General features: G+C 43.8%; 1 protein-coding gene across 3 annotated transcripts in view; it reads right to left on the bottom strand.

The window, feature by feature from the left end:
* The window catches only part of sh3glb2b (SH3-domain GRB2-like endophilin B2b), a 52,926-nt gene extending 25,186 nt beyond the window's left edge, over nt 1-27,740 (bottom strand). For 2 of the 3 annotated variants that reach the window (XM_063210384.1, XM_063210386.1), the window contains exons 1-5: nt 27,540-27,740; nt 17,647-17,788; nt 11,774-11,902; nt 9,364-9,497; nt 4,569-4,661 (exon numbers count right to left, since the gene is read on the bottom strand). In XM_063210384.1, the coding sequence (XP_063066454.1) occupies nt 4,569-4,661; nt 9,364-9,497; nt 11,774-11,902; nt 17,647-17,788; nt 27,540-27,602 (561 nt within the window). In that variant the 5' untranslated portion in view covers nt 27,603-27,740. The remainder of the gene's footprint in view (nt 1-4,568; nt 4,662-9,363; nt 9,498-11,773; nt 11,903-17,646; nt 17,789-27,539) is intronic. The other variant, XM_063210385.1, reaches the window with a different exon arrangement.
* Nucleotides 27,741-27,831: the final 91 nt, after the last annotated feature.

Genomic DNA, 27,831 nt, shown 5'->3' with positions numbered 1-27,831 from the left:
ATGAAGGGGGACGGAAACAAACAGATTTACAAAAAAACACACACACAAAAAAACTCCAGAAAAGCCACAAGACCAAAATAACACTGGGATGGCTAGGAGACAGAATGAGGAAAAAGAGTGACAGAGATAAGGGGCAGAGGTGTCCAAAGTAAAAGTAAAAATAAAAAAGAAACATATTTTCCTTCCATCACAGGTAGCGTATCTGAGTAACCAGTAGACCTGTGTACTTGACTCAGCGGACTCTGCACTGGTTGAATCAAGTTTGTGGTGGGGTTAGGTTGGGTTTTTAGTGCTTTTCAGTAACAACACAGTCTATCTATCGCATTAGCTACAATGGCGTAAATGGTGTAACAGCTATGTAATATCATGTGCTAGTGTTGTACTTACACCATGAATTTACTTTAACTTTGGCCTCTGATAAGGGAGGATAAGTAACAGAGAGAAGGTGGGTGCAGAGGTATTGATCTGCACTCTGTAGTATTTTAGAAAAAAGAAAAGAAAATAGTTTCAAGTAAATCAATCTAGTCAATCTTAGTTGAAGTAAAAAATCATTGAATGACTAGTACTTTTACTAAACTAGACTAGAATTTAAAACTAGAACTCAGACTATTTAGACTTGTTTTAAGACATTTGTCCGTGGGGCAAGTTATTTTTACTTGTTATAAGCAATATTGACCTGAAATGCGTGACAAAATCTGATGAAGCAAAAATAACAAACGTCAAACTTGCAAAAATAACAAGTGTCCTACACAAACCATCACTCATGTCATATCAGTCATATGTGTCCAGACCGGCCCAAGCTCGATCCCCATTCAAAAACACACACTAGGCATCTATAATTTAGAAACAGACCATCATAATCATCATCATCATTTTGTTTGAGGAATCAATTAATTTATTTTCATTACAGTTCCATCAAGACTCCTCCCCTCTGTCCAGGCCCAAGCTGGTGTGTACTATAAATAGCTTTCCCCCGGTCATCATGACTGTGCACTGGCTCTCCAAGCGCCCGCCCCACCCCCAACACACACTAAATAGCTAAATACTGTAGATTAAAACCAGACAGGTTGTTTGAGCAATCAATTTCAGCTGTTTCCTATGACTAATGAAAAGCAGACGTGCATCAGCTCTTGTGTCGCACTCCCTCGTAAGTTTATGACCTCCAAAGCCCCCCCCACCCCCCTCATAAAAAAGCCTTTGGCAGAGGAAAATGAGACCTTTCCCAGGCCAGGGGAGATTCCAACATGGCTATTAGCGCATGGTGAAGCGGGACTCTTCATGGAGTTTACGAGTTGCGATAACCTCTGCTGTTTACATGAGCAGCCAGCTGCGGTGAAGAGGGCCAGGAGAAGTGTGTGTGTGTGTGTGTGTGTGTGTGTGTGTGTGTGTGTGTGTGTGTGTGTGTGTGTGTGTGTGTGTGTGTGTGTGTGTGTGTGTGTGTGTGTGTGTGTGTGTGTGTGTGTGTGTGTGTGTGTGTAGTGTGTGTGTGTGTGTGTGTTGGGGGGGGGGGGGGTGTTGGACAGTAGTGTGAACCATATGGGGCACAGCGTGTTAAATATTTATTCTTCCAGTGGTGTTATTTCCCCTTGTAGACGGTACATGTTTGTAGTGGTGCCGAGGACATGAGTAGACAAGATGGGGATTTCTGAATTTTCTGATTTTTTGATGCGTGTCTGGTGTAGGTAAACAAGGCAGTTCAGGGAGCACAATACACACACGCACACGCACGTGCACGCACACACGCACACGCACACACCTCCAGTTGCGTTTTCTGATAAAATCACAATTGGGAATCATCATCTAGTTTATGATTGGAAATGAATAGGGAACAATAGCCAACCGGATGACTAATTGCATAGAAATATGTCTATTTACTTTGGCCTTTCCATAGCAACATAGCTGTAGGCCTTCCTTCCACCATCGCTTTATCTTTTCAACGTCTTATCGCTTCATCGACCAGGAGCTCATGATTCCACGTCAATCCACTATCCACCCATTTGCCAAAGAGGAAGTGTGCATCCTCTCATTATCTTAATCCCTTGTTGCCTTGCAAATCATGGTGAGGTGCTGAATAAATCCATGCCCTATGGCATGGAGTTCCCTGGTCAAGTCAGCACTGTATTGTATTGTGTCCAAGGAAGAATCTCCAATTTACATCAGGGGAAAAAATCATTTTAATACATAGTCCCCTTCGTATGACTTAATGAACAATACAATTACATTTAATACAATTAAGCGCACTATGTGCCAATAAAGCGCACTATGTGCCAAAATATCCTGTTCATTTGCTACTGTATTGCATGCAATAGGAGAGGGTGGTCACCACCGTCATTAAACCACTAACTTGGAGAATTGTTGTGGTGATATTAACCACAAATATTTGAACTTATCTTTTGAGGTTTACCTACTGTCAGACTACAAAGGCAGTCAGTTGCCAGACATTTAATGTATACCACATCAGTCTATCAGAAAAGAATATTCTATTGTCAAGGGAGATCATTTCATTCAACTGATTGTGCTTTTATCCACAGCCCATCAAATCAATGAACAATACTAAGGGCCTTTGCACATTGGCTCCGCCAAAGTACGGAGCACTGCTTCGCCAAAGTTCGAATCCATTGTTGTCAATACAACCCCGCACACCGGCGCTGATGTCCGCAGACATTCGCGGATGTCGTCTAGCGATCAGAGATGAGTTCTATTTTGTCAGAGCCGGCCATTGACCATCCATGATCATGTGAAATTGGGTTTGGGGGTCAGAATTGTGTCGGAAGCGAAAGTGCGCCGCAGTGCTGTCGGAGCCAATGTGTGGGAGGCCCTAATAATTAGCCCGATTATCATCGACTTTCAAATCTCTTCGAGACTTGGTCTGACCAAGAGCATAACAATTAACATTTCCCAAACGGCATTTCCCAAATGGCCTCCCTTGGTTTGCTAATGATTGTTTGCTTCCCAAAAAAGTGGGTGGAGTTCCCATATTTGGGAGAACTCAGAAAGTACTTGCATTGCTCTTGACCTGACTGGTAGCAACACTGAAGCTGTTGCGTCACTAGAGGGCACGGCCTGGCTACCTAATAATGACCCAACACCTCCGGAGAGCTTCAGTTCAGCTTTTTCAACATTTAGTCCAGCTGTCACCTGGGGCAATGCAGGAAATGTCATAACTGGTGAACAGTGGACAGATATGTGCGCAACGGAACAAACGCTGCTCGGAAATGCTGTATTCATTTTGTATTTAATTTGTTTCTGACCTTAAGTGCTGTATGTCACGCTGACGCTGCAGTACTTCCTCTGTGACGTACAGTACGGACGTACAGTGTCTCTAGCCTCAAGCCTCCCCAATGACTCAAAGGTGGCTTGGAAAGGGGTGGGGAGCCATTACAATGGCAGATTGTCCGAGTTAATCCAAGTGAAAAGAGAAGTCTGCGACACTGCTTGTCTATTGTGTATTTAATCGAGCAACGTTTCGACCTTCAGGTCTTCATCAGGGATGTGCACACATCTACTCCTCTGAGATTGTCCGAGTTAGCCATTTTGCATTACATTTGTGAACAAAAAATGCACTCCGAGAGTGCAGACCTCCGACAAGGAAGCAGTTTCATAAAACACCACATTTTTTCCCCCCCAAGTCTTTCTGCCTTGCTGTTGTGAAGTTAGAAACTGGAATGTCAAAATTCGCCCTATCCCGCAATCTTTTTAAAAAATCCTGGATCCGTATCGTGATCCGGATAACCACCAAAATTGAATCACTTGATCCTTTGGTCATATCCATCAACTCCAAACAGACAGACAGACAAACCAACGCGATTGAAAACATAACCTGACAGGGTTGCCAGATGAGGCTGAAAATTTCCAGCCCAAAAAATACTCAAAACCTGCCTGGAGGCACGAAATCCCGCCCAATTCTATTGATGTCTATGGTCAAAATTGGGAGTTTTTTTCTGCTGGATGCCATTTTTACCTGCAGACAGCCATCCTTAGCAGCCCAATTGGGAAGGAAACCGCCCAATCTGGCAACACTAGTCAATGACGCTTTTTCTGTAGAAGCAGACCTACGTCAGAGTGGTGTAACCACAGCTATGCTTTGTTTTGTTTTGGGGTTTTCTTGCTTGTTTTCACTGGATTTTCTAAGAAGTATATTCACTGTAGTAAATTAATCACCAAATACTAATTACGGTAATTTTGTGAGCATTAGCTGTGGTTGTACCACCTGACGTCTGCTAACAAAAATGTAATTGACCCACATACTGTATGTCCATGTACTGTACACAGTTCTAAGTCACATAGGTACCCACGATCTCCCCCCACACCAGGTAAGTGCAGGAAAAACACACAAGCGTGCAAACATGTCACTCACGACACAAAAAACACTTTGTATCTTCTGCGATATTACATGTTATGTCTATCACATAATATAGCCTAAACCACATAAATAACAAACTCTATGCCCTATGGGCACTGATTAATTCCAGTCATTGGCTGACGATGGTTCTCTCTCACACACACGTGTGCAGGCATGCACGCACGCACGCACACACACACTCCCCTTAGTGGAAAAAGTAGCTCACCGCAGCTTTGGCCTCGGCGAGCTTGGCCTTCTTGAGACGAGCTTTGCAAACATCCAGATCCAGACGTCGATTCTCCAGGAGCCGCCGTTCTTTCTACAGGGGGTGAACAAGACAACCACAGCACAGCCCACGGCCTTAACAACATCTCTGGCATGCACAGACACATATTTAAAAATGACACAACAAGAACAGCCTACAAATCACAGACTGATATGTGGGTAATTGGAATTTTACAGAGTTACACAATAGAAGAGGCTTTTTTTGTCCTGGTGGGTTTTAGGCGAAGTAAAGTAGTTAGATTTCATTATTGTCCATTAAACTTGCATGCAATGGAATTTTCCGTTGGTGGTAGCACAAAGACACACAGAAAACACACACATAGACGGACATTGGTGAGACAGACACATCACAATTAACATAATAATACATAAATAGATATGAGTAAAATTAAGAAGTCATAGGATATAAACACATTACTGTCAATTTCACTCGATTAAATATTAAAACCATTTAAAAGTAACCATGCTAATGCTAAATGACTTTTTAAGGTGCACATAAAGCATATCTATGCTGTATTGCAATAGGCAGTTCTTAATTGGAAGAAGTAGACCTTAAATTGGCCAGTGTCCAGCACATCTCGATATAACCTCAGTTTAACTTCAACATGACATAGGGAAAAGGCATCCAGTATAAACGTTGTACTGGCTATCAAGATTTACAAAATCATATGTAAGAAATGGGCCACTGTTATGGTATGTGCCATGTAAGTACATACACATTCCATGGGCAACTTTCATGTACAATGTACAACGTTCATGTATTGCGGTGCAGGAAGTTTGTATGTGTGCTTTGAGGAATGCACCACTTTCACGGTAGCCTATGTGACACATAGTAATTGTATAGTCCATATACAGGAATGCAAGAAACAAAACGTAGGATTCATTTTTCCCGATGGGGACCTTCAAATTAATTGTGAACAATCGTGTGCTCCTTTTCCCAAAGAGGAGAACAAACACATTAAGAGGTCAGAAATGCACTCGATTTCAGATACTGTCTGGTAACTTAATTCATAATAGTCTTTCCATTGTTAAGTGTGGTCATTTCACCAATGTGGTTGTGTTATAGTGAGAAGGAGGTACAGAGATGTTCTGATGTGTATGGATCTGAATGGCCTGATTTGATCCTGATACTTAGATTGGGCAAATGTAGAGAGAGGTAGTCTCACACATTATACCTCATTACAGTACATTGCATCAGACACACTTAAAGTGTTTATGAAACGAAAACAAAGTAAAGGAATTTGACCATTTCCAGGACAGATTCTGAAAGTTCTAAGCCTTGTGAATAAAATGGGATATTGTCTGGGTGATATTGTGTCCTAAAAGTCATGTTAAAACGTTCCCAAAAAGTGTTTTTTTGGTGACATGCAAATTTTATGCAAATGATATGCGTGACATAGAAGGGGTGAGTTCACCTCATTCCACCTTGTTCAGATCAATGGCAGCTAGTACCAAAACAAAGCGCAGTGTCAAGCAGTGTGTTGCTGGAGGGCCGAACGGTGCCAGCTGCAAAAATGGCTACTTGACAGAAGGAATATCTTTGCACAAGTTCCCTTCTGTGAAGAATGATGGAACTGTGGCCGACAAGGAGAAGGCTAAATCAAGCTAGGGCTCTGTGGATCCAATGCATGGTTTTGAAGCAAGCTCGTGGTCACTGTTGTGCTCTGCACATTTCCACCCCTTGTGCTTCACCACAAATGTGGAGGTCGCGGGCATGGTTGGACTGAAGAGAATGCTATTGCCTCAAGCAGTTCCAACAATTGACATCGCCGGCGTGCAGACTGAAACTGCCCCTGTAACTGCTCGGGCACGAAGACAGGTGAGTGCACTGCTTTGCTTTAGGCTACTCGTTTTACCTTGTCCATCTGCTTTGTATGTTGCTTTCAGGAAAGGGTAATGCACATTACATGCCAAACCGATGCGAATGCTCTCGGAATATGCACTTTTTATTGATTGCCATTCAACTGGTCAATAAATTGGTTTTGGGAGGATATCCGCACATCAGCGTGGTGCTCTCAGTCGAGGACAGCCAACTCACAGATTGGGCTACTCAGGGCTTTTTCTGAACGGGGAAATAGGGGCGCTCCACCCTCATACCTCCGTGGGTGCACCCTCATACTTTTATTTTTATATATATATATATATATTTGAGCGCCCCTAATAAATTTCTCATTCATGGGGGGGGGACACCCCCCTTCACCCCCTGTAACCTGCCATGATGCTCCCTCATGCCAAAAAATCCTAGAAAAAGTCCTGCTACTGCTTAGCGAATAAACAGAGATGCACATAGCGTAGGCCTACTTTGAAGCGTTGATTGTTTGTTTTTAGTATTGTGGTGCACGTGTGGCTGACGTTTGGACACACCTCGTCCTCAGAGTCCGGCTGAGGGACACGCGACGCCTGTGACTTTGAGCACAAAAAATAATAATAATGATAAACGCTAAAAATATGCTGAGGACTCAGGCTATATAGGGCGTTTTTCCAACAGCCTAATACCTCCGTTTTTTTCTCTAGTTGATGATATTTTTGCATGTAGCCTACATGCATTTCAATCACACTATATCGCGCAATTGAATAAAAATGCCCCCCATTTGTCAACAAATACACACGCCATGTCATCTGTGGGTCATGGCAAAGCGCCCTTAGCAACCGTAACCATAAACAAAACGAACTGTCAGGCTATGTCAACAATCGTCACTTCGCCTGTCAGACATGTCACTTTCTGCAGATGTATCAGTGCCTCTGAAATAGATTTGTGCTGCTGTTTTTTTTTCTCATGAGGTTGGATGTGTGGTTTTTCGACACGCTGATGTTTGTATCAGAATTTTGGTTCCTTTATAAGATGTGGGTCCATCAAATGTGTGTTGTTTTCTCAGATCGCCATACTAGCAAACCAGGGACTCCCCTCTATGATGTCACAGCCCAGCTCATTAGTCACACCAAATTTCACAGAATTCACACTTTGAGTTGCCATTTTCACAAGTTCCTCCAGGATGATTGGGTTCAAAGTCTCATCGATGCTATCAGAAAAAACAAGGCTTTAATGGGAATGACCGTTTGTTTTCGTTTCATAAACACTTTAATTTCCTTCGGGGCAAACAAATGTTACTCTACTCTACTGTGTGGCAGCTTTATTCAAAGCGACTCACAGTTGTTTATGAGGTACATGGTTGGTTTCAGTCCGTGAAGCAACATGGGGGTGAGGTGCCTTGCACAAGGGCACTTCATTACATTACACTTAGCTTTTATCCAAAGTAACTTACAGGGTATTGGTTACTGTTCCTGGAGCAATGTGGCGTTAGGTGCCGTCAGAGAGGGTCTATGGGTATTACGAGAGAGGAAACTCGCGACTTTTTCCGGGTGGTACTGTCCACTAAGTGGCGCCATCCAAGCAGCGCAGAGTAGCGCCAAGGAGCGCAGAGGCTGTTAGAATGAATGGGGTCCCATGGAGCTCAACCACAGATACTGCCGTTTCTTTGGGAGATAATTGGTATCATCTTTTCATTTTATTTTTCCCAAAGGCAGGATAAATTATCCTTTCAAACAGCACTTAGTTTAAATATTTAAACTCGCTTGATCTTTGTAAAATACGTCTTTATTGTCAATATTACGTCACGAGTGGCTTCACACACTGCGTTTGGATTGGTCGGACGGCTGCATTGCTGTGATTACGACTGCCGTAAAGCAATTTTGTTAGCAAGATGCTAGCGGAGCCTGATTCATAAATGCCAAAGCTGTAAGAAATCAGAAGGACATAACTCCCAGGTTATTTTACATTTCATTTAAATACACATTGGTTTCTCAGAACCCACAGTAACATTGTCAAGTTTCAGTCGACAGCAAGCACAATTGTCAGTCATAATCGCCAGCCTGCAGCCTTATAGGCCGCGCTGTCTCAACAGCACTCCCTAGGTGAACTGCGGGCACGGGTTGGATGGTGAGATTGGACACTGTATGTAAACCCACTGTGGTGCCGTGTCGTGCTCAAGGGCACTTCAGCCATGGAGGGAGGAAGGGATTGGTAAGGGTGGGGATTGAAATAAGTCCTATTTGGATGTGCGCGAGATTTGATTTGGAAGGGTGGGGATTGAGCCTACAACCCTGTGATCTACACTCTCTTCAGTCTTCAACCTCGAAGGATTGAGAAGACCAGACCTCACATATTCTTATTGCTGGAAAGGGTGGGATTTGAACCGGCGACACTCATTTGAACCTTTGACAGGGCAAAAGCAAAATGTGCTGGCAGTATTTGCGCTCCAATTGGTCGAATGCACAGAAGGGGGTCTAATGCCAGCATTCTGATTGGCCAGACTCACAGGGAAAATGGCCCTCACGGGGATGAAACAACATGTATGGACAGAGAAATTTTAATATACGAGAAGACTAACTTCCATTGGCTTATTTCGACTTAACTTATTTCTTGTTTTGAATTTAATATTAATATTTTGGGGTAAAAAAATAAATAAGACAAAATATTATTTTAGGCAGCTCCATTGAAACCCATTCATTTTGCACTTATCTGGATGGTACTGCAGCTAGTTGGCAATTGCGGCCAACTTTGAGAGAGAGCCTTTTCATATATTATAGTTTCTCTGGTATGGATCTGATGATCTAATCTGATGCCAACACTTTGATTGGGCAAAAGACAAAAGTGCTACAGTAGCAATACTAGCGCTCTAATTGGTCAGGTACAGAAAAGGGGGTCTACAGCTAGTGCTCTGATTGGCCAGACTCACAGAAATGGTCCTCCAGTCTCCCTCCAGGAAGTTGCGCAGAGGGGTGAGGAAGTTGATGGCCGACGTCTGCAAAAACTCCCGCTCCGCTCCACCCAGCCTCCGCTGGTAGTCGCCCACTATTATAAGAGTGCTTCCTGCATGGCCGAGACACACACGCGCACACGAGCACACACAGACGCATGCGCACACAGACACATGCGCTCACACAGACACATGCGCACACACACACATGCGCGCACACACACACGCACACGCACATACTTTTTTTTAGAAAGTGTGCTCAACTCCCAACTGTTTCTTACAAGGTCTTCGGGTGAGAGCAAACAGCAAAGTTCGGTAACACTTTATTTTAGGGATACATCTATATGCACTAATACATACAATGTTAATGCCTGCATAAGTAACTTGTAAGGCATGTACTAAGCAAAAGTTAAGGCCTTCTAGGTTCTTACTAAGGTGAAATTGGTAATAACTCCCTTATTGTGCATGAACAAGACATTTGTGAGTACATGCCTAACAAATGGTTGATTTTGCTTAGTACATGCCTTACAAGTTACTTATACAGGCACATTGTATGTATTAGTGCTAATAGATGTATCCCTACAATAAAGTGTTACCCAAAGTTCATATTTAGTATAAAAAGCTGCACGCTCTAGTGTAATTCTCACAGTTTTAATCTAGTGGGTTAGCATGACAAATGTTTCACACACACACTCACACTCACACTCACACTCACACTCACACTCACACTCACACTCACACTCACACACTCACACTCACACTCACACTCACACTCACACTCACACTCACACTCACACTCACACTCACACTCACACTCACACTCACACTCACACTCACACACTCACACACTCACACTCACACTCACACTCACACTCACACTCACACTCACACACACACACACACACACACACACACACACACACACACACACACACACACACACACACACACACACACACACACACACCTTACTTTTCTGTGCACAGACATGGCTTAAGCAAAGCCTCCAAGTATAGACTTTAGATGAATCATTCTGCTGTTAGCAGTTGATATAGATGTGACTTGACCACCTCCCTCTGGCCAATAAGAGACATTACATATCTTTCACAAAACCTTGAAACAACCAGGACCGCATTTCACAAAAACTCTTGTCTCTCTAAGAAGTACTTGAGCCTATACACTTTTAGTGCTGTGGTATGTTGCGTAGGGGGCACTCATACCTAAAGGTGAACTGTGTAAGATTGTGGCCAGAATAGGTATTGTAACTATGCTTCTCATTGAAATTGTGTATTGACATTTTTTTTCTTTTCATTAATATTTACTAAGTAATTAACTAGTATTTACTAGTATGACCAAAGTACAGCTAAAACTGTCTATTTCTGGAAATTCAAAATGGCGGACCATGGAGAAGATCCCCCTTTTCATGTATGAATAATGCAATTTTCCCAATCATATTGAATACTTAGAATTTGATGATGGTTGCTAAAAAGGTAACATTTGTGAATGGGCAGCATGGATTCTGGAAATAAACTACTAAGAATATTACACAGTGCACCTTTAAGTAGTACTTAGGCTTAAGTATTACTTCAATGTTTTAGGGAAATGTAGCTCTGCAAAACACGTAAACAGTTTATATTGTCTGGAAAGACATAAACTTTCAGTAAGCTTGCAGAATTAAAATGTAAATTCATAATGGTTGTTATGCACAAGGGCATGTGCTCATGCTGCATAAACTACTGTCTACTGTAGCATACCAAAGATTTTCCAATAGGGTAACCTAGATAAAATCATACCATGCGTCACCACTACACAAAGTGGAATCAAGTCTGGGTGCATTTCTGGAAAGTGTAGTTGCTAACTATGTTAGCTACTTTGTTGATTGCCATGCAATTTCCAATTGGCAACTACCGAAGTTGCCAACTGCTAACAACTACGCTTTCCAGAAATGCACCCCGTGACTTTCCATTGAACTCCACTCATTCTCCTAGTAGTCTCCTAAAGGGGCATGGCTGCCACAGAACTGCAGCTTAAATCCTTACGTCACATGGATTCTGGAAGAAACTCCTTATGAATAGTCGTCTTAACCTTATCAACAGTCTCTGACCTTCTCTACCTTTACTAACACTCTCTTTCTATCTTTCACACGCACACGCAAACACATGCACACTTTCATTTATTTATCTTTCAAAGAGAAAAAACGCACAAAGAATGTTACTCTCTTATAACCCTATAATGAGATGTAATAAAAGAAATATTGAATCTTGAATCTTGATCACACCACATGGCTGCCATAATACTGCAGCTTAAAACTTGACGTCACATGGATTCTGGAACTGGAATATAGTCTTACCTCACCAACCATCTCTGATCATACCCCTGCATGTCTTACCGTAGGGAGTTCCAGGCCCAAAGTCCTTGGCGGCGTCCAGCATGTACTGGCCAAGTAGCTCTCCGTTGGTGGTCCTCATGGGAAGCTTCTTATCCAGCTTCTCGTAGAAGAACTCCTCGATGCGCGCACCTGAGCGGAGGAACACGTCAGCGCACACACGGCTGGGGACCCCCCCCACGCCGCCCCCACTCCCCACACACACGCACACACACAGAGCTGAGGTGTGAACCCCAATTCAGAAGCAAAAACCCTTTTGTGTAGTTTTCTTGCACACCTCCTTTGGCCAGGTGCATTGGAGGGGAACTTCTGGGTCACCAACTTTAGAGACAAGAAACCTCCCACACACACTGACCGTATTTGCAGTGTTTAATAGCAACATTTATGTCTATTGCCCCTTTTCAAGCCATTCAACCTGTTGAATTGGTTGAAAAAATGTCGCCATGAAACGCTACAAAAGCAATCAGTGTGCTGGAACTTTCTTGTCTCTAAAGCAGTGTTTCCCAACCTTTTTTGTGTCATGTACCCCTTAAGGGTCATTCCACGCCAAATCAACAAGTGCCCGCGCACTTAGGTCTCAAAAAATTCTGAAAATATTACCAAGTGTACCCATGGTACTTAAGAGAAACACTGTAAATTTATTTGAATGTAAGATGTATACTCTCCGTGTTACAGCCAATTTTACTGGGGGAGGGGGGTGCCCATTTTGTTCACACTCTTTTTTTTGTCAAAGTTCACAAGCCCCTAGCTCAATAACTAAACCATGTAGGAAGCTCAAATTTGGCATGCTGGTACATAGATAGGAATAGTTTGTTGCTAAACTGTCAGTTTTGGTCTGTATGATCCTGCATCGTCATAGCATTCCCTCAAAGACGATACAAATTGTACTGGAGTTTTTGGCTGTGCTCTGTTTAGGCCTTCAGAAGACATATTTGTGCCCAACATAGCCTCATAATTTTTTTTCCCTTGTAGATACAAGTAGAAACACTCCCGTAAAAATCTATAAATAGAAAGGAAACCCCATCAGTGTTTGACCAGAATACCTCACAAGTCTGACAAATCATTTTGGGTGTCATTTTCAGAGCACCAGAACACCTTGTGGGATTGTCCACAGATTTTTATTTTATTTTTTTCTTCATTCTCCACGAAGTCTTCTTTTAAAAAATGCCAATGAGACTTGTCTTATGTGATGTTTTCGTTTTTAATTTCCACCCTGAACATGGGCAAAATGCAAAAAGAGAGCAACATGATTTCTATAACATTTAATGTAAAGACTAAATAATGAAATGCAAATTTTGCCCAGACATGATCACCCGAGAGTCCTTGTGCAGGGGTGCAGGTATCCCTTTCAATTTCAATGATTTCAGGAGCGTTCAATGTGGGAGCAGGTTCGCACACCAAAAGAGACAGTAGGTCAGGCACAAAGAGTCATGTTGTTACTTTTTTTGACCAGCAGATGGCAGCGGAAGAAACGCATAGAAAACATATTGCTCTCAATGTGCATGGTGCCCATGTTCAGGTTGGAAATTAAAAAAGAAAACATCACATAAGACAAGTCTCATTGGCATTTTTAAAAAGAAGAATTCATGGAGAATGAAGAAAAAAATAAAATAAAAATCTGTGGACAATCCCACAAGGGGTTCTGGAGCTCTGAAAATGACACCCAAAATGATTTGTCAGACTTGTGAGGTCTTCTTTTCAAACACTGATGGGATTTCCTTTCTATGTATAGCTTTTCATGAGAGTGTTCCTACTTGTCTCTACAAGGGGAAAAAATCAAGAGGCTATGTTGGGCACAAATATGTCTTCTGAAGGCCTAAACAGAGTACAGCCAAAAACTCCAGTACAATTTGTATCGTCTTTGAGGGAATGCTATGACGATGCAGGATCATACAGACCAAAACTGACAGTTTAGCAACAAACTATTCCTATCTATGTACCAGCATGCCAAATTTGAGCTTCCTACATGGTTTAGTTATTGAGCTAGGGGCTTGTGAACTTTGACAAAAAAAAGAGTGTGAACAAAATGGGCACCCCCCTCCCCCAGTAAAATTGGCTGTAACACGGAGAGTATACATCTTACATTCAAATAAATTTACAGTGTTTCTCTTAAGTATCATGGGTACACTTGGTAATATTTTCAGAATTTTTTGAGACCTAAGTGCGCGGGCACTTGTTGATTTGGCGTGGAATGACCCTTAAGCCTTTTCGTTGTGCCATGAGTACCCCCTAACTTGTGTTTTACATCACTTTTTCAATTGTAGTGTGACTATGGTCCATCTATTTGTTACAATTACATTTTTCAAGTACCCCCTGCAGTGTGCTTGCGTACCCCTAGTGGTACACGTACCCCTGGTTGGGAACCACTGCTCTAAAGGAGCAAAAACCCTGCCCCAGTTTCACTGCAACACACTTCACTGAGTAACTGGTCTGCTTGTCGTGATCTGATCAGCTGATTCAGTGCTGGTCGGATCAAATTTGTGGCAGGGTTTTTTACATCCTGAACTCGGGACTGACACCTCTACCCTGTGTACCCACACATGTGCACGCACACGCGCACGCGCACGCGCACGCACACGCACACGCACACACGTCTACATGTATGTGTCTTATGTATTTGTGAATTTATGTAAGCTGACAGACACTTTCATTTCCTCTACTCTACATACACAAATATGCACACACGCACGCACCTCTTTTTTTCTCATCAATTCTTAACATACGTAGGCCTACATCAACCATTTAGACCTCCCTACCACCTCCACCCCATGCCTGACATATCCAGTAATTCCACGTCAAGCTTTTCATGTGGTGAAATGAGGAGGATGATGAGTTGAGCATTAAAGGCAATTCAGCTCTCCTTTTTCACCAGAGTGAGTCATCTCCACTCCTCATTCATTCATTCTCCACTCGGCAAAGAGAAGTCGGAAATGTATCACAGGCAGATGGCGTCACTCTGCATTCAGAGAGGCCAACATGAGAGCAGGCAGCTGTTAGAGCTTTCTTCCGATAAGGAGCTGCTAAGGATAAGGATAAGGATACGGAGCCAAGTCTTTTCAAGTACGTAGCCTCGTAGGATACGGCACTTTGAAACGCTGCTTTATTTCTGTATGCGCACATATCTCCTGCGTTCAAAAAGCGTCACATACTCTATCTCCTAACACTAGCAATAGCATATCTCCTTTCAAAAAAATGTCACGGCCACAAGCATAGGTTCATCAGCACTGCAAGATTATTATGTTAGCTCCAAAGCAAACAACCAAAGAGATTCTTATGTACTATGGTAACGTAGAAGGTCGGAATGCTGGATTAGTGTACATGTATGTGTATGTATGTATACAAGCCATTGCGTGAGATTGTCACAAGATTAAAATCGGTATGGCGAGGGCCATCAGTGGGAAGGAGAGCAGGGATATTAGTCCATGAGCAAGAGGGAAATGAGGGGGACTACTAGAAAAAGCCTAATAGCAGTCCTGAGGTGGTAGCGAAATTACTTAGTATCTAACCGCCTATGGCAAATTCCATTTTCGAAATGGGTTGTGTAGGCCTATATTTCGCTGTCACCCCAGGACTGCTATGAGTCTTTTTCTAGTAGTAGGGGGATATAAAAAACATTGATCGCATTTCTGCCCCCAGATGATACCGTGGCTCAAATTTAGGGCCCTGGCTCATGGACTATATGGCGTTCCTTCCAGGAGGCCATTAACGAAACAGAAGGGGGCAAGTGCTGTAGTCGTGGTTCAATTACGGACATTTTAACACATATGCAAGTATCATCATAGGAAATCAGATTCAGCAACCTACAGTAAGACACACTGGAAAAATCAACAACAAAATTCAGTTTGTGAAAAGCAAAGATCAATGTACAAGTACAACATAGAGCACACATATTAAGCACAAATATGAGGACATATGGCACCCGCCCGCACACACATACACACACGCACACGTACACCACAGGGGAGCTGCTCAATAAGGATGAAAGGCACAAAAGCTGTTGAGACATCTCCATGCACAGTAATAAGAGATGCCTAGGACACAGTGGCCAATAACATGTCTGGTCAACATCGTATTGAGTTAACTGGACATCTATGGACCATACACGCACTGGGAAAGGGGTATGTGGGACAATGAATGACATTTTCTTTCGTAGCAGATGTCAGGTGGCACAACCACACAATTACTAATTAATGACTGGTAGTTAATGTACAAGCACTGAATATGTGTCTCAGACAATCCAGTAATAACAAAAAAACACTTTACCAATACAATAGTGACATTAGCTGTGGTTGCACCACCCTGACGTCTGCTAGTGAAAAAAAAAGTCAATGAGCCACATATTATAAAGACTTCCTTTGGTGACAGAGGAAGAAGAGAAGTACACCAAGTCTCTCAGAAAACAAAAAAACAAAAACAGAAAATGGTTGTTGTTTTGGAAACAAATACACAAATCAGCACCAGTACGCACACGCACGCGCGCACGCACGCACGCACGCACGCACACGCACACCTTACTAAATGCTAAATGCTACACCCTCTACAGCCCAGCAGTAAAGGTAGGTAGAGTAGGACATACTGTAGACATGAGAGACAGACTTACCAGTGTTGTCAACTGGAGCATGAGAGAGCGGGAAAGGTCAAAAGTTAGAGCCCCCTACCACTCCACTCCACTCCTCCATCTACTCCCTCTACAGGGACCACTACATACACTCAAACCACACACCTATGGCTATCCCGGGCATGGAAGTCATTTCACACATTGCATTACATTACACCGACTAAGCTAACAATTTTGGTCCAAAGTGACTTACAGTTATTTACAAGTTATATTGGTCCCTGGAGCAATGTGAGGTTAGGTGCTTTGCTCAAGGGCCCCTTAGCCATCGATAGAGGTGTAGGGAGAGGTAAGGAGTTTTGCTAATGGCCAATGCGATACATTACATGAATTATCATTATGGGATCACTCAAACTCCCTCAGGCGTCACTGTTACACTATGTTCTACTGTGCTGTATGTGTCAAATATGCCCTAAGACTAAGTCATTCTAATACAGTAGTCTTTGAGAAGCATCTTCATCAGGTTCATTTCCATACAGATCATCACACTCGGCAACTCAAGTAGGTGCAGTATATTTTGCTGTCCCTGAGTCCAGTGTCCTCTTGATAAAGCCTACTTACTGAGCTGCGCTATAAAACGGCAGTGTTAAGGGTTAGGGCAATACCGGTAGGCCTATTATAAACAGTTTAACGGTGACTCAGTTCAACGAAGTAGCACATAGAGGCTCTTTCCAATATCCTAACTCACGTCCTCCCCACAGAAATTTAATTCAATATCTCACAAAATTGCAATTGAAAGGTTTTCTCTGGAATTTGAATGGGAAAAGTCCCCCAAAAGTTGTTGTGGCTAGGTTGACAGCGCGGAAACTTTCTTGCTTTCTCCAGGGAGATGGGGTGTCACATGAGAGGCGAGGCCAGAAGCACAGGTCGAGTATGGGAGTCAGGATATTGGAAAGAACCCCAAGGACAAAGCATCGGCTTCCATTATATATGATATGTGACTCATGGTGTGCACTCCAATATGCAACCTTGCGTCCTCCACTTGTACTTGTGGCCACACGTTTTGCTGATGCCCCGATTCGGTGGAGAAAACAATTAAGTTACCCCGCCCCTTGCCAGAACCATTTTTGGGGGACTCTTCTTCATTCACCATCCAGTTAGCAAATGAGAAAATGACTTTACAATTGAGCTTTTGCGAGATGTCATCACGACGTATTACTTCCTGGTTCGAGGCCACAAACACAAGTGGAGGACGCAAGGTTGCATATTGGAACGCACACATGGCCAGAATGGTCCAGAGCAGGAGGAAGCCATGTCTTACTTGGGTTGGGCTGCAGGAGAATTTCCGTCTGCCTGAAGATCTTCTCCGTCCAGTTCTTGGTGGAGTCGCCACGGGCGATGAGGTTCTCTAGATGGGCATCCAGCTCTGTCTTCTCAGCCGCACCCAGCTTCTCCTCTGTGAACTTCACATAGAAGAGGGATCATCAACAACAAAATCAAGTGTTTCAAAAGAAAGAAGTTTACCGCACACTTATTTGACTTTTTGCTCGTTTATTCAGATATGCCTGAATGCCTGAGCGAACCTGATGATGCACAGAGGCAAAACACGTTGTTCGCTCTAAATAAATTGACAAATAGTCAAATATAAGTATGCGGTAAACTTCTTTCGTTTGAAGCGTTGAACACTGCTGCGTTTACCAACACGAAGGAAGCTGTGCATAGATCTTTGAACTGCAACAAAATCAAGTGTGGTAGGGGCGCGATAGCTCAATGAGCGAAGACGTCGTACCATTACACTGGAAACCCGGGTTCGAATCAAACCAGTGGTCCTTTGCCGGACCCTCCCCAATCTCTCTCTCCCCCCACTGTTTCCTGTCACACTCTCAAACTGTCCGGTCTCAAATAAAGAAATAAAAAACCCAAAAACTATCTTTAAAAAAATCAAGTGAATAGAGGTCATTGTAGGGGGAAAATCCAGGAGTAGAGAGCAGGCAGACAGGGAAACAAACAACCATGGGAGACACCACACCACACCATAAGAAAACTGAAGTAATGCACTCAAGCGTCCTTGCCACCGAACGTTGGGATCCGAAATGACACGCTTAAGCATCATTGTCATCAAGTGAGTTAATAAGGGAGTCACCTACCTGCACTACCTCAGTCCTGGAACATACACACACTATTGCTGCTGTCACTGTTATTATTTCTATTATTGTAATGTCTACACTCTTTTTTATCTTCTGTTTACATGTTCAATGTTAATGTTGATGTTAAATGTACTCTATTTATTATTGACCACTTTTTGTTACCAGTCCATCACTGTTATCTGTCATGTCTTGCACTTTATGTCAGTCTGTAAAATGTCAGTCTAGTATATGTCTGTCCTGGCATGGTATAGAGAGAAAACGTAATTTCATTTCCCTTGTATGTCTTGTCCATATGAAGAAAGTGACAATAAAAGCTGACTTGACTTGACTTGACTTGACTTGTGAAGGTAGCCTGTCCATGCCCTCCTGGTGACACAACACCTTTGGAGTGAGGAACTGATGATGCTACTTGGATGAGGAATGAAACCCAGAGTGCGTTACAATATGCAACCTTGCCTCCTCCACTTGTGCTTGTTTCCTCGCATCAGGAAGTAATATGTCATCATGATGACATCACTGACAACAGCATTATATTTCGATATCTTGCAAAAGCTCAATTGTAGTCTTTTTACTCATTTGCAATTGGGATGGTGAATGAAAAACAGTCCCTGAAAAGTTGTTGTGGCTAGGCTGACAGCTGGGAAACTTTATTGTTTTCTCCACGGATGAGGGGCCAGGAGGCGGGGCGAGGCCACAAGCACAAGTGGAGGAGGCAAGGTCGCATATTGTAATGCACCCTCCCAGTTGCTTACAACTGAACTCTCTGAACCAGAATGCTGTACCAATCCTGAGAGCGTTCTACTCTCTAGCCCCCTACGCAAGACAGGTCAAGCAATTGAAATCCATCTTCCCTTTCCCTACAAACCAATTTTAAACTAGCTCCAAGGAAGAGGGCCTCTAAATAGGCTTATGGGCGGCTGAGTAAATGAATGAGGCAATTACAGTACAGATGAGAGTGAGAATACTTTATCTACCACATACTCCCCCACTGGTGAATGGGAGCCATTGACGCAGCGCTCCCTTAATCTCAGACAGCAGCAGCAGCAGGAGGGGCACTTGACACAAAATCACTACGGTTCATTTTCGCCTCCAACTCGGCTGAGCTATATGGCACACCTCCGGTTGGATGCGGAGGAGACTGCAGAAGTGGGAAACCTCTAGCCTAATGTTTCCTAACGGGGGCTCTACAGCCCCCACCCCGGGGGGTCATTGAGGTCCCAGCTGCATTGAGATCATTGCCTAGCTCGTCTGGTAACTAAGACTATCTGTGGGGGACACAAATGGGAGGTGTTGGGAAGGCCCATTCAAAGTGAATGGAAGCCATCACATCATTCTAGAAAGCTGTACAATAAACATAGCCTACAGCATAATCAATAGTAGCAGACAGAAAATGGTTGCCATTATTATTACTGAGCTGTGCTGTTTTTATCATCTTTAACAGCATGCTGTTGGATAGGGCTCATTGGCAGGCTTACCATGAGGTCAAGGGTGCGACCACTTGCCTAGGCTTGTCAAACGTCATGTCATCCATAAAGCTCCGGTCAATTCACATTTGCTTATAAGTTAGGTCTGGTCCAGGTGCTCTAGGAGGAGATTACTCATCATGTCACCAGACAATACCACCCGTCATCAGGGGGATGAAATATGACACGTTACATATGAGCACATTACAGTACACGTTCAAACGTCACGTCACGTCACGTACACCAGGCTTGTACGAAATTCTGAATGGATAATACGAATACGAAATTCAAGGTAATGGCACCACCTAGTGTTTGTATTATGGCATTATTTTGAATTTAAATTTAAAGTGAAAGTGAAAGCCCATTGGGAAACTCGAACTCCCATTGTCATTGTGACACAGCACTCCACAGCACACAAGTGAACACCAAGTGAGTCGCTGGACAGACCCTGCCCCAGAAGGCAGCCAGGTCATCGTAGTGCTGAAAGATCTCAACTTCGAAGGACAATTCATCACACTAGGTAAACAAACACACACACACACACACACACAAAAGAAAGAAAGTGAAAGCCCATTGGGAAACTCCAACTCCCATTGTCATTGTGACACAGCACTCCACAGCACACAAGTGAACACTACACACTGCACACAACAAAATTGCATTTATGCCTCACCCGTGCAAGGGGGCAGCCCTCAGTGGCGCCCCATGGGGAGCAGTGTGGTGGGACGGTACCATCCTCAGGGTACCTCAGTCATGGAGGAGGATGGGGGAGAGCACTGGTTGATTACTTCCCCCACCAACCTGGCGGGTCGGGAGTCGAACCGGCAACCTCTGGGATGCAAGTCTGACACCCTAACCGCTCACCCATGACTGCCCTGCCAATTCTTTCCATTCGGAATTTCGTACAAGCCTGACGTGCACATTTCAAACCTCAGCTTGAGGAAAAAGCTGTCTGCCACATACTGTTCTATACACGTGTGTATATGAAGCTTATAAAGTTATTCATGCAGCATATGGACTGCACTATGGCACATGCAATAAAAGTGGTGCATTATTTCGTTACTCAGGAGTAAGGCACACATACCATGCATTCAATCTAATTGATGCTTACATAGCACCACACACTGTAAACATTAGATATGGAATGTGTATGCGTATGTGCCTAAGTCATATGGCACATGCTACAAAAGTTAATTGTCCTCATGTAAGACTTGTTTTGTCATTGAATCCCTTTGTACGTTTCATTGCCACACATTTATTTTTTGTATGGGTGATGTCGTGCACAAGAAGCCAAAGAGATGCCACAGTTGGGCATTTCGCTCTCAGAGGTCTGGTTTCACACTTCTGAGACACTCTCTCCTAGTATTACAGCCATTATGTCTAAATGTTAAATCAAGTTTTTATTGTTTCGGACACATCAAAAGTGTTATCCTCCACCTGACATTTTTCGATGGAGTGAAAACCCAGAGATAGGCCCAACACCGGAATCCTAGTCTCGTGCTCTGCTCCTTAGGCTCTGGACTGTAGAAAGCATTTCATTTTGCATCCTAATTTACCAAGTTTCCGTATTATGATGGGATCTCAGTCGTAGATCTCCCTAGTCCCAGGATAATTGTGTGATTGCACTCAATTAATATAAACTGCTCTTATTATGAATATTCCAACAATATCGGTTAAGTCTGAGTCCAGCTGTCAAGGGTTTTATATCCATTTACTTGTAGAACTGATTTGCACGCGGCCGACTAATTTCTTTGTGCATGTCCATCCCATATGAGAGACGTCTAGAATAAATCAGAGGTTAAAGTTGCTGGAAGGTACCATACTTATGAGATCCTAAGCCCCATACACTTTACCCCTATTCGACTGCAATAGGAGGCGAGAGGTGTATGTCGAGAGCTACCCCCAAAAGATCTGATCACCCCGCTTAAGTTCCAGTTTACGATAACATATTTTTATCCTAAGTAGACACCATTGACACTCGGGCTGACCCGAAGTATAGCGTCCCACTCCACATGGAGAAATGTCCTTGGAGCTGCTACGTTTCGACAGTACAATAACCTTATGAAGGAATAAACGGGATCTACAACAAAATATAGATCAATGAAAGTTTTATTACAGGACAAATCTAATTATACGACAAGTACAATGTTGAAAAAGTCAATGCTACCTAATTAAGAGGAAATGGTTACATGGACACTAGGTCCACGGGAGCCCTTTAGCGGGGTTTAAACTCAAAGATTTGATCATTACACCAAAGTTTAATACCTAGGTATCTCGTGGGACGACCCCAGCCAGGGACCAATGACGTGCCGGCATTTACCTGGGCTGGGCTTTGCACAATGGCACGGGGTTGGGTTGTAACCAACACCGTATCCAAATCCTATGATTCTAAATCTTTAATAAATTCACTAATTGCAGTTTCAAAACCAAGACCTGTTCACCACCCGAAGTATTTCCATCAGATTGATACTAAACACATGCATAGAATTTCAAACACATCATAGTAAGCATTTAAACCAAGCATATTAGATCTGGCGGGAGTTTCAGTCTCTGCGTGGGCACGGGAGGTGCGCGCATGCAGGGACAAATGGCCGCTGACCAAGATGCGCTGGGAACGCACACCGGGGGGTGCGCGCTTTTCACGCCGGGAGGTGCGCAATGCATACAGGTGACCGGAGGTTTTTGGGCGGTCCTCTGTCACACAGTGCTTTTGAGATCCAGATGTCAGATATGCAATGTTTATCTTTGAAGTCAACAGAAAACTCAGAGCAGTAAAACAAAGGCATTGAAATAAGGAAAAGAAACGCAAACAAATGTTAATACCATGCCCGTGATCCACCGGCGCTGTGAATTCAGTGCCCCTTTGTCAGGGCCCATATGGGGGGATCTTACAGGAGTAACTTCAGTCTTCATGCTTGACGTCAATCTTGACAGGCAGGTCACACCACAACATCAGCTGATTTTAAAAGCACGTCACACATCTATCTATGTGCGCCTATTGGTGGCAGCCATGTCCTAGTGGTTAAAGAGTTGGTCTTTCAATCTGAGGGTCACAGGTTCGAACCCCCCCTGACCTCTCCCTACAGTGCCCTTGAGCAAGGCACCTAACCCCACATTGCTCCAGGGACTGTAACCAAATACCCTGACAAATAATAACTGTAAATCGCTTTGAATAAAAGAAACGTCAGCTAAGTGAAATAGCATGGCCATGACTGTTGAAGCAAGGGTGGTAAAGAAGGCAAATACCATATGTGAGGATCTCTCACACCCCTTACAGCAAGCATATGAGTTGTTGCCCTCAGGTAGGAGGTTTAGGATGCCTTAATTTAAGACAAACATAGCACGCCAATCATTTATACCTACTAGTATTTCCATGTTAAATAAGACAACTGTAACTTAGACTGAATATCACATTGCACTTTTGTACTGAATACTGCCCTTTACTGTGTTTAAGGTGTTTTTTTTGTCAACCTGTCTTCTTGTCCTATAGAGGGAGGGGAGGGGGGGGGGTTGTGTTTGTCTATTGTGTTCTTGTTTATTGTAATGTCTTTGTAATTGTACCAGATGCACTGAAAATGGCACAGAACAATTTTCCGAAAGGACAAATAAATAATCTATCTATTTATGTAATGTAATGCTTCTCATATGAACACTGTTGACACATGTCAGGTAAAGGATAAAACTTTCACATGTCTGAAACAAAAGAAAAACTACACTCTCTCTTTGCTAAAGAACACTCTCTCTCTTATGTGTCAGTCTTGAGGAATGACATGTTGACTACATGCTACATCAGAGGTGGGGCAAAGTCAGGCCCGGGGGCCACATGCGGGCCCGCTGAACCATTTCATGTGGCCTGCAGAGCCTTTACAAGAAAGACAAGTAAAATAAACCAGGTGATAGGGTGTTGTGGGCTTGAGATTAACCAAGTTTGTAGGCTACCTTCATAAATTTCATTACAATGTGCAGGAATGAAATAGCAAAGGCCGTTATGTCAGCATAGTCTTGTTATTGACATGGGCAAGTTGCATGCGACACCTGGCCCTCCCTTCCAGTCAATATTCTAAACCCAACGTGGCATTTGTGCTGAAATAATTCCCCACCACTGTGCTCCATCCATTAGGTTGCATCAGCACGATCTAGCCTGACTAGGAGAAGTGTCACATGTGTTGTGTGTTAACAAGCCCCTGCATTCCATGAAAATAGACATGCAAGGTCAGTAAGGAAACGTGTCCTCTAAGGAAACGTGTCCTACAAAGGAAGTGTTGAACAGGCAGGAAACGGCAGGAAAACATTTTATGGCGTCTATTCGAAAACGATTTTGGCACAGGCAAAAATCTTATGGGATCCTGTAAGAGAAGCCTGGAGAGGGTAACGTGCATTATTCTGTGAGGACTGCGGTGTTAAACATGTGTGTAATAAAAAAAATCCACATCATTTAAATGTTCACAGCTCGTCGTACTCCATCAAGCACAAACCGCTGGAAGCAGAGGCACAGTTCGTCATCTCCCCAACAGATTTCCAGGTACATTTTTAATTACACCCTAGCCCAATTTCTTTGTATAGAGAGAGAGAGAGAGAGAGAGAGAGAGAGAGAGAGAGAGAGAGAGAGAGTCAGCAATTGGCTCAGGCGACATGCCTGTCAAACCTGAAGGCTAAGGATTGACTGAAAGAACTAGAGGATCCCCGCCTAGCCTCTACGTCACTCCAGCTCATGCTGTGGCTGTCATCATCTCATGGCCGTGTGTGTGTGAGTGTGTGTGTGTGTGTGTGTGTGTGTGTGTGTGTGTGTGTGTGTGTGTGTGTGTGTGTGTGTGTGTGAGAGAGAGAGAGAGAGAGAGAGAGTGTCTGTCTGTCTGTCTGTCTGTCTGTCTGTCTGTCTGTCTGTCTGTCTGTCTGTCTGTCTGTCTGTCTGTCTGTCTGTCTGTCTGCCAGCCAAAAGCCAAAAGCATTATCTAGTCACAGGAGGGCAACACAGCGTCGAACTGAATGAAAAACAGGAAGGGAGTCCGCATCACACGGATGGATAATCTGGGTCATTGCACCTATGGATTGTTCCTTTCAGTCTCCTTTTCTCTCTCTGCCCCAACACCAGACTGAACGATTGATTCCAGGAACTAGGATGCTAATAGACTTCACAGATACGTCACAAGATGTCCCGATCAGAAACTAGCTAGGCCTACATCGGTTTGATTCTTATACAGTTTTTTTTCATAGATACAGTACGTATTGCCTCATAAATTAATACAGTAAAATACAGCATAATACAGTGCTTTTGTCATCCTAACAGGATTAGCACAGGAATTCTGGAAGTGATGCTGTGTAGCTTACACAGACAATCAGGGCTAGACTGGCCATAGGGCATACAGGGCATTTGCCCGGAGGACTGTTGATGCTTTTGGCCTGGCCTTCCTCTTTATGTAATGGTATCAGTCCTCATACCGCTACAGCGAACCTCTCTGAGTCAGATTTAAATATTAATTTTGGCTGGTGGGGTCAAAATAACTGATATTAGATGACTCAAAATGAAGCGTTATTGTCACTCTCAATGCCTGGCGGACTTAGCCTGGGAGTACCCATGCTGCCTTGCGCATTGTGATTGAGTATGGCGTATGCCGCCAGACTATGGTGGACTGGTCTTGGCTCAAAATGTCCGGCCTGATTTTTCATCCCAGACCAGCCCTGCAGACAATACTATTGCCATCAAGTAATATGAGAAGCTGACTTCTTCCACTCGTAGTAGGATTCGAAATTCACCAAGCTCCTCAATTTGTTAGTGTGAGTAAACGTCAACCTGAACTGGCCTACTGACACCGAAAACTCTACATTAAAATCTCAAAAGCATACTGCATGGATGACAGCACACAGCCATTTCACTTCAAGAGTAAGTTTGTATTGATTTTATGCTGTTTACTTGCTCATGCTTGGTGTGAGAAAGGGCTTGGGGCGATGGGTCCTGGTGGGTCTCGACTCTCAGCTCCTCTCTCCTGACCTTGCTCAGGGCATGCTTGACTGGACATCTCTGGGGTTTCCCCATGCACTCAGCAGGGGTAGTTACTGCCTGGCATCAAGTCAGACCTTTTAGGTTGCAGGAATAGAAGGAGTAGGCACAGTACAAGGGCTCTCTATGCGTTCATGATAACAGAGAGAAGTGGTCCAGAATGCACGAACAATGTGGCAATATGTTTGAAACATGCTCACATAGGGGGTAAATATCCTATGGGGGACATTTGGAGTGGAGTACCACTACAAATTGTCTATACATTGCACCAGATCCCCACGCGAATAGGATTTATTCTAGAAGCTATATTTCAACACAATTGGATAAAATAGTTTCCTGTGTTGACAGGTGCAAAGACTATGGGAAAACAACACAGCACTGTCTAGCACTTATTGCCGCTATTAACTATCTATATTTGCGTTTCCAGGGCCGCTGACAGCTTTGGTTGGGCAAGAGACAAAGTCATCTGAAAGGGCCCCAAATCCGACACAAACAATGTATCGAGGACCCATTTCTGGGCATCCTGTATCATTGGGCCTGGGACAAAATATCCCTTTATCCCCCCCTGTCAGCTTCCCTGGCTGTTCCTGTCAATGGTAGGAAGAGCACTGGTCTGCTGACATAGCAAAGAAGTGGGATCCTGAAAGACAACACGACTGCAGGATATCCCCTGCCGGCCCGCCCGCCTGTCTCTAGCTCCACCTTAGTGGCCAGACCAGTCAGACACTTGGTTTGTCATGAGCACACTCAGTCGAAAACAGACCAGCGACTCATGACACTCCATCCCTTTGACATTTACACCATTTACACAATAACAATAGCAAATGGCACATTTGCATTAGGGCTACATTAGAAATTCAGCTTGATTTCCCCATCCAACCCTGTCTCACTATGTAGTGAGTAGATTGCAATATGTAGTGAGGCACATTCATGGACTGACAGACTGTGCACTGCGACCCACTGCCCGAGTCATTTATTATGACTGTGACACCGCAACAGGATGTCCCACCTGCAGACCTGACTGCACTACTTCAAGACTTGTCAGATGTGGGAAACTGAGGAGGAGACCGTTGGAAATAATTGACCCAGATCACACCCATGATTGGCGTGTATTCAACGTGTTTCTCAAACTGATGTTTTCTGTCGCCCCACGTCATAACGTGCTCATGGCAAAACACTGCGCTTCTCTTTGGGGCAACTGCTACTTGGTGCGGCGTTGCCCGTATCCTGGTGACTGTCACATGCACCCTCCGGCCCAACAATGAGGAGCGGCCATAAATAATGGATTCTGTCTTCGCTTGCCTTTATCGGCTTACACTGCCCGGACAAAAAAGGCGGACGTTCATCTGAAATAGCTGGTGAGGGCATAAAATTGTTGTCGTGACATATGGTGCGCGCATCACGCACAGGTGCAGCACGACTTCAAGCGAAGTTGCGTCTGATCTGCGTATGAGTTGGAGTGGGGTAGCCTACCCATGAAAGATAATATGGGGGCGGACATATTCACCCATCCATTAACACCGTTCGTGCTACTCGTATGTAAACATTATTTGTCTTGCGTTCCATGCGATCCAATTCACTAACAGTCCGAAAATAGTGCAGTTACCTGGACGGCCCGATTGAAGAAGACGCCCGCATCAGAAGCCAGCTTTTTCACGTTAAAATCCATCGTTTCAAAACCTCTATGCTGCTATGCGTTTCAGGACCATCGGCTTGCTCTTATCCCGCACGGTGAGGACGGAGAGAGCCACGGCGCGCAGTGCACTGAGATGCGGCGGCAGCAGCTGAAGGCTACCCAGTAGCCTCTAATCTGCTAGCATCCGTCATATCGGAAATCATCAAGCCTTCCTGGGTTTAAAGGGGACGACACTATAAAGCAGATCATTTATTCCAAATCC

Source organism: Engraulis encrasicolus, chromosome 11 (genome assembly GCF_034702125.1).
Source record: "Engraulis encrasicolus isolate BLACKSEA-1 chromosome 11, IST_EnEncr_1.0, whole genome shotgun sequence".
Lineage (NCBI taxonomy): Eukaryota > Metazoa > Chordata > Actinopteri > Clupeiformes > Engraulidae > Engraulis > Engraulis encrasicolus.
The sequence above is the reverse complement of the archived record's forward strand: the minus strand, read 5'-3'. Positions and strand labels throughout refer to the sequence as shown.